The sequence below is a fragment of the Mastomys coucha genome, chromosome X, assembly GCF_008632895.1.
Source record: "Mastomys coucha isolate ucsf_1 chromosome X, UCSF_Mcou_1, whole genome shotgun sequence".
In the NCBI taxonomy this organism is placed as follows: Eukaryota; Metazoa; Chordata; class Mammalia; order Rodentia; family Muridae; genus Mastomys; species Mastomys coucha.
Window position 1 is genome coordinate 77328550 of NC_045030.1, and position 8540 is coordinate 77337089.

Sequence of the window (8540 nt, forward strand, 5' to 3'; positions counted from 1 at the left end):
AATAAAATCTGGAATGTTAAATAAATAAATAAATAAATAAATAAATAAATAAATAAATGAAAGATTAAATAAAAAAGATTTGGATGTATATCATAGGGGAGTTTGATGAGGAATAAGGTGCTTGTAAGATCTTGAAACAGTTTACTAAAAATTGTTATTTGCAATGGACAAAAGAGTGATTTATATAGATAAACCCAAAACAAATGTTCAATGTTATATTATAATGCTCCAGATTCAAGAAATCAAAATACTAAATAGTTGAACAAGATTTCTGTACTAGATGGAGAAAATACAGTGGCAGACACAACTAGAATATAGACATTACCAAATTTCTCAGTTTGAAGTGTCCAGAATTTCTTGACAGTGGTTCTCTAACATAGCACTTATCTTTATTCAAAGGAAATAAATGATGAGTTATAAGAAAAAAAGAAACATGATGTTTCCAACCTAGCGGTAAATAATGTATAAGAGTAGAAAACCAACTTTAGAAAACTGTCCTGTGACCTCTACAAATGTACTGTGGAATCATTATGACAACATGCATCCATTCTCCTCTCTCTCTCTTCTTTCTCTCGTTCCTTTATTTTATATACACATACACACAAAATAAATTTTAAAATGTATCACTTTTATTATATGTATGTGTATTGGGGCACGTGTAAGATATGTACATGAGTGCAGTTGCCTAAAGATGACAGATCCATTGTAGCTGGAATTACAAGCAGTTGTGAGTTGCCCAACGTGGGGGCCAGGACTCAGATTTGGGTCCTCGGAAGGAAAAGTATACCATCTTTACTTCTGAGCAATTATTTTCATTATCTTTAATTGTCAACCTGACAGAGTCTATAGTCATCCAAGAGAAACCTCAATTGAGGAATTGTATAAATCATGTGGGTTTGTGGGTGTGATAGCTATTATTGGTTATCAACTTGACTATATCTGAAATTAAAACTCAAGAGGCTGGATCCACTTGTGAGGGACTTTTTCTTAAAGTAATTATTTTAAGTAGAAAGACCCAGTTTTAGTCTAGATTTTCTGAGCTGGGAAAATAAATTTTTAATCTAGCTCTTTTGAAATGGGAAGATCTACCTTTAATCTGGGACACATCTTCTCTTGGCAGCCTACATAAGGGACATGCAAAAATGAAGCCTTCTTGGCAAGCCCATTCTGTCACTGGCATTACAGCCTACTTCTTTGGGATTATGGTGTATACTGAAGACCAACGGAAACATCTAGCCTTGTTGACTTAATAGGTACTGGATCCTTGGACCTTCCCTTGATAGATAGCCATTGTTGGACTAGCTGGACCACAGCCTGTAAGCCATTCTAAAAAATCCTCTTTATATAAGCATTTGATATGTTCTATTCATTTAGAGAACCCTAACTAATACAATGGACATGTCTGTGATGAATTTTTTTTTGATTATTAATTGATGTAGAAGGGCCCATTACACTCTAGGCAGCATGATTCCTCAGACAAGCAGTTCTAAGATGTATAAAAAACTAGCTAAACATGATCCAGAAAGTGAGTCACTCAGATTTGGTGACCACTACTTTACTCTCTGTTTTTATGTATTGTGATGGCTATTCTTGGTTGTCAACTTAACTATATCTGGAACTAAAACCCCAAAATAGAGGACACACCTATAAGGGACTTTTTGCTTACTTTGAAATAAGAAGATCCACTTCTAATCTGAATCTTTGAGTTAGAAAGACATATGCCAAAAGGTCCAGATCTTTTGAGATGGGCAAAGATACACATTTAAATCATATCTTGAGGATGTTGAACATACCTTTAATCTGGGTCACACTGTCTGCTGGAAAAATATGTAAGGCTAAGGAAGAAGGAAGGTTTTGCTCTTTGCCTGTTTTTCCTTGCCTTGCTAACACATCCATTTCTTCACTTGTGTTAAAGCCTACTTCTTCAGGATTCCACCATATATATATATATATATTCTATAACTTCTGTTACTCTAGAGAACCCTGTCTAATACATGTGTTTCACTTCTTTTTAGATTCCATGTAATGATCTCTCTTTTGTTTTAAACAATGTCTCCATTAAAATAACGTAAGTTCACTGTCTAGACAGGTGCTTACCCTAGTATTTGAAATAAGTTGTATTAGGAAATGGAAAAATGGTGGATAGAATAATAAATCATAGATATCTAGTTTATATTACACTAAGGAAATAATAAAGTGCAACATTGTTAGATGGGGAAAAAAATCAACAACAAAATCTTGACCAAAAGATAATGAAGGAGAAAAAAATTATGTGCCATCTGAATTAACTACTACAAATCATCCTCTCAGTAAAATAAGCCTTGTCTTTGAGAATGTGAAAAATGTAAATGCAACTTAAGGGAATATAAACATCAAAATTTTTAGAACAGAGAGGAAAGTATTATGTCTCTAGATTACAGAAGTTTAAATTAAATGTGAGGCTCAGTTTGACTTGAAGTGGAGAACTAATACTATAAGATAAAGGGCATAGAATTCTGATAGAAGGCACATCTTGGAATGTCCTACAATATAACTTTTCAGGGTTCTGTTCTTAGGCAGCTTTTCTGTGATTTTCTATGATTTGAAGTTTATTTACATTATATGAAACTAACAGGGTAATGTGTGCTTATTCCATCCCAACAAGGATCAGAAATTCAAAAGCATATATTTAAAAATGAAATATGTGCCGGGCAGTGATGGTATATGCCTTTGATCCCAGCACCTTGGGAGGCAGAGGCAGGCAGATTTCTGAGTTTGAGGCCAGTCTGGTCTACAGAGTGAGTTCCAGGACAGCCAGGGCTATACAGAGAAACCCTATCTCGAAAAATAAGAAAATAAAAAAAAAATAAAAGAGTAATATGTAAGGTAGTCTTCTTCAAAAGAACTATAGTGTTTCCTACTTGAGCTATATGACAGTCCCCTTTTACCCATACCCACTAGTAATAATGGTCTTATAATTTTTTCAATTTGATAAATATGCCATGTTATCTGTATCACTGATAGTATTTTCCTAGTAGGATAGTAAGATTAAATTTTTATTATGTTTTTGCTATTCAGATCTATGTTTATATATAAATAACACATACATATTTTATATGTTGAATTGGGTGCCCCTAATTTTCATGCTGATGCTTCAAACTCCAATATTTCCGAATGTGGCTGGATTTAGAGATGGTTTTTTAAAGAGAAAATTAGTTAAAACAAGGTTACTAGTTCAGACCCTACTTCTTTATAATAAGAGATGACTGCAATATAGAAAGACGGGTACAGAGGGAAGACCATGCAAGGGTACAGGGGCAAGTCAACATCTAAAAGCTAAAGAGAGATTGAAGAAGAAACTAAATCTTCTGACACTTTGATCTTAGACTACCTTCTAACACTGTGAGAAGATAATTCTAATACTTTAGGAAGGCAAATATCATGTATATAGTATATGATTATACAATAATAAAACATTTTGAAATGAGTTGTCTTGGTATGGAGTAGTTGGCAATAAGGAGTAATATAGGACATAAAATACAAATTAAAAGGACAAGGTAGCCAAAGAAAAGTAGTCAGACCAAAGAAAATATGACCATTTTAAAATATGGTCATAGTTACATATTTGTTATAATCTTTATATAACATGTTACTAGACATAAGTTGGAGGCATCAATTTTCCCTTTACTAGATGTACAATGAATATAAGTTATTCTTCACTTACTGTGCATGATGTTGGAGGCCTGGAACCCAGGGTCCTGGGGCTGTGTTTCAGCTGCATTGGGGAGGAAGCGTTGCATGTTCTCTGTGATATACCAGCTTTGGTTCTCATCAAATAGAGAAAACAGGATGACATTTCTCTTGTCTGACATCATCTGTTAATAACATATATTAAAAGAGAGAAGGGAATGTCACTCATACTATAGGTAGGAGCTCACAGCCTAGAATAAATGGATAGCATAGAGTATACTATTAAAGACATGTACTGGAAGAGGGATGGGCATTTTGAGTGATGAATGTATGTTCAGAACTAATGTAACCTCAATGTAGGAAGGTAACTGAATCTAGTAAATTTCACCCCTTCTGGACCCAAGATCAGATATTGGTATAGTTTGTGCCAGTGTTTTCACTTTTCATATATTTAGAGAAATGTAAATCTTGAAAGAACATCCAAATTGAATAAAATCAAATATCATTCCAAGTTCTTATCTTGCAAATATCTTTACATAAGGCTACCAACTTATAGTAAATTAAAAGACATAAAGGAAATAAGATATGACAGGATGAACAGTGAATAATACCATAAAGATTTTGTTTAAAAAAATCCTCCAGGATCTTAGAATAGCGCTTTACATAATGAACTAAATTCATGTTACTCACCTGCTAAATGAGTATAAGATTTAATATCTAAACTTCATATGAGTAGATTTCATTTTATATGACCCATAGTTACAAAACCCAAAATGCTTAAGAGGAAATTAGAAAATATATATTTCAATCATCTTCCAGGAGCTTGTGGAAAACTATAATTAGGAAACATTCTTAGGAGAGATATTTGGTCATATTCAAATATTAGTTCAAAGTCCTACACGCCGGATTTGTATACTATGTCTTCTAACTAGTAGAAATTTATGTATCCTAAATAGTCAAAATGAATTCATAGTCAAGCCTCAAAATATGGCAGTTCTTCTAGAGCCAAGAGGTGAGATTTTTGTAAAGAACTAAGTTTTTCTTACTCAGATAATTTTCTAAAGCAGTAGAAATAGTTTAAATTCTAACCACAATCTGAGACAATTTTATATTTTCCTCTATTTTGTTCAATAAATATTGGCAACTTACTAAATGTCACAGACTGTTGTAGATGCTAGAAATATATTACTTTTGTTTTCTGACAGGGTTTTGCTTATATGACAGGCTGGCCTAGAACTTCCTATGTTTTCCAAGATGGCCTTGAAAAAACTCACTTAACTGTCTCCCCTGTACTGAGATTGAAGGCATGTACAGTCAACATGGCTAATTTTAAGGTGCTTTTGATTAATCCATAATGAGATGTCCAGGAAAGAAACAGGCTGTAGACATAATCTTGTAGGTTTTAAAATTTGTAGAGATCAGGATGTATTTCAGCTGGTAGAGTGCTTGCCTAGCATGCACAAAGCCATGGGTATAACTTGACTTTTTCAGACCTGCCAGCAGTATAAATAAAAACAGAGAGGGTTCTAATATAGTTTAAAGTTTAGGCCTTCATCAGTCTCCCAGCTAGCTCATCTAACTTAACCTAACTATCTTGTCTCTGCTCCACTACAGTGTCTATTCTCCTCCCAGAGTGCATCTGAATCTCCCCTCTGCTTTATTCTCCCAGTATCCCCCTCTCTGTTCAGCTATTGGTTGTCACATCATTATTATACCCAATCAGATAAAATTATATATTGTCTCCAGGCTAGTGAGGAAGGACAAATATTTACAAAATATGAGGCCAGTGATGGGTCATAGAAATAACAATACCAAGATACTGGCAGCACTTAGCTCTGTAACGACACAGAAGTAACAATTGAATATACAGAGACAAACTGTCATACTTGTACTCCAACGTACCAGCCTCATCCCCAGTACTGCATAAACTGGGCATGGTGTCACACACTATAATTCCAGTATTAACAAGGAATTATAATTGAATTGACAAGAGGACCAGACATCAAAGACCATCTTCAACTACATAAAGAGTTCAAAGCAAGCCTGGAACACCTGAAACCCTGTCTCAAAAAAAAGAAATGGTCATTTAAATGCAATTGGACAGGTAAGAGCAGGGAGACTCCTTGGGGGAAAAGCAAAATCCCAGATTGGGATTGAGTTAAATAGAAAGAATCTAGGGTTCTGGCTTTATTGTTTCTTAGAAGACACGTTACTTAGAAATCTCAAATTTAATGAAAGCTAAGTGGAAATCAGCTTAATCACTTTTATTGAGTTATATTTTCTGTAAGTTATAGAGGTACCTATATCAAGAGAGTATAGGGAATATCTAGAAGTTCATAGGCATTTTATTCCACTTTTACTTTCAAATTTATTACTTTTGAAGTATAGATCTCACCTGGTTTCCTCTTTGATCTACAGATCCTTTGTAGCAGATAAGAAGAGGGCCAATCAGTCCTGAAGCTAGATCTCTCTCAGGGTTAATGAAACTTGAATAATAGCGGGTCAGGCACCGTGGATCTGATTTAGTTGGTCCATCTTCTACTGTAACTGTCCATTTGTACTTGAATATCTCTCCTGGATGAATTGGCAAATCCTTCACATGCTTTATACCTATACCAGAAATAGATTATTAGAGTATAATGAGCTACATATTTCATAATGTTGAATTAAGTTTGGTTCAAACCTGCATATATTTATGCATATATATATACACACACACACATATATATGTGTATATATATATATATATATATATATATATATATTTCAAGTTCTCTGTGCGTGGAAACTGTAACCTAAATTAGTATATGAAATTTTGTTTTCTTTTGTTTTTTTGTTTTTCGAGGCAGGGTTTCTCTGTATAGCTCTGGCTGTCCTGGAACTCACTCTGTAGACCAGGCTGGCCTGGAACTCAGAAATCCGCCTGCCTCTGCCTCCCAAGTGCTGGGATTAAAGGCGTGTACCACCACCCTCTGGCTATGAATTTTTTTAACCTAAATTGGAAGTATATTCTTATAAAAACTAGCTGAGTCTTAGCATATCATAACAGCCAAACCTCCAGCCCACTAAAGGCTTAAGCTGTGAAAATATTGTATAAAAAAATCCGCTGGCCTCATTTAATCAGGCTATTTCTATGTGACTTTCTGTTCTCTGTCTATAAGTATAGTTCTCTCCTTCTCTATTGTAAGGTGAAGTATTCTGAATCATTTTTAGTCCAAAATTAATTCATGAATTATTTCAAGTTCAGTGTATCTAAAGTTTCCTTTTTAACAATAATCATGTTCTTGTTTCAAGAGGACTACTAATCCATGTGCATGTGAAATTTTTCAGTAAGCAGAAAGTAAAATGGCACCAGTAGCAAATTTAAGGTTCACACAATTATTTTATACAATAAAAATGGGTCATGTAGAGTTTTTAATAAAAATATAAATCTGTTTTTTCTTCTTTCCAGTCATGGCTCCATAATGATGACTCTGAAACTAATTCTTTACTAATAAATGTCTAGGCCATAAACATTGGCTCGTTCCCTGACCAGCTCATAATCATTTAATCCATGTAAACTATTCTATGCCTTCCACATGATTAGTTTATATGTCCTTCTTTACCCTCTTCTTCAGCAACTCTCTCAGCATCTCACTCAGCATCTCATTTGAATCTCTCCCTGTCTCTATCCTGAGTTCAGTTATCCAAAGTTTTATGTCCATCTCTCTTTATTCTCTCACTCTTTCCCAGAATCTTCCCTCTTTCTGCCAGAGTTCCACCTCCTATTTTCTGCCTCAGCTCATTGGCCATTGGCTTTTATAATTGACAGGTGTTGCTTATAAGAATTCTCTCTATGCTTTTCATAACATATTACTTTAAAAAGGTTTACCTCCTACTACAAATAATAGAAGTAATAAGAATATTTGTATATTCTTAAATAAGAAAGAATAATCTATTCTTTTAATAATAAAATAATTAGGACTGTGAGCAAGAAAATAACAATAGCATATTACCTAGTTCTATTGTAAATATATTTGTAAAATGATCTTGCATTACTAAAACAGTATAAATGCTACTTTCGTATCTATTATTTTTAGAATAAATATTTAGACAAAGCAAAGAATAATTATGTAAAATTATTATGGAAATAGTGTGCCAACAGCAGGAGTTGTACCTCAAGTATATCTACATCAAGAGAGACTTACAGATATAACCTGACCCATTCTAGAGGACCCGCTAAACTCAGAGCAATTGGTAAAAACCCCACCCCCAACTCTTCCAGAGGGCAGAGATGCTGCTGGGAGCCGAGTGAACTCCTGATATATCACCAACCAAAGCCTCTGCCATCCCGAATACCGCTCCTCTTCGGTCCTTTCTGCTTCTTCTGCCTGGTTCTGTTCTGCTGGGACAGACTCTTAGCTGGTCTGCTCCAGTGAAGACAAAATATTCTGACCCATCCCAGAGGACCCACTAAACTCAGAGTGGTTGAAAATCTATTGTACTCAGAGCAATTGAGGACCCACTACGCTCACAGCAGTTGAGGATCCACAGCACTCAGAGTAGTTAAGAATCAACTGCACTAAGGGCAGTTGGACAACACTCCTACTGAAGACCGAACAGTCTGAAGGCCTCCCAGAAGATCTACTGCAGCCAGGGCAGGAGATCAGCATCTTCTCTGCCCCTCTGAAGAGCCCCCAGTTGGAAGGCCCCACAGGTGGTTTGCTACAGCCAGAGCCTCAGTCCTACAAGGAGACAAGAAACAACCCAGGGTGAAAAGAGGCAGAATCCAGACAATCACCCAGACCAACAAACACCAAGGATATCCAGATGGTGAAAGGCAAGTGCAAGACCATAAGCAACAAAAGCCAAAATACGTGGGCATCATCAGA

At 35.2% G+C, this 8540-nt stretch overlaps 1 protein-coding gene across 7 annotated transcripts in view; it reads right to left on the minus strand.

Annotated features, from left to right (window-relative positions):
• Positions 1-8540, minus strand: part of F8 (coagulation factor VIII) — a 226818-nt gene that overhangs the window by 137558 nt on the left and 80720 nt on the right. For all 7 annotated transcript variants that reach the window (XM_031364709.1, XM_031364704.1, XM_031364687.1 and 4 more), the window contains exons 11-12: positions 6065-6279; positions 3704-3854 (exon numbers count right to left, since the gene is read on the minus strand). In XM_031364709.1, coding sequence (XP_031220569.1) covers positions 3704-3854; positions 6065-6279 — 366 coding nt within the window. The remainder of the gene's footprint in view (positions 1-3703; positions 3855-6064; positions 6280-8540) is intronic.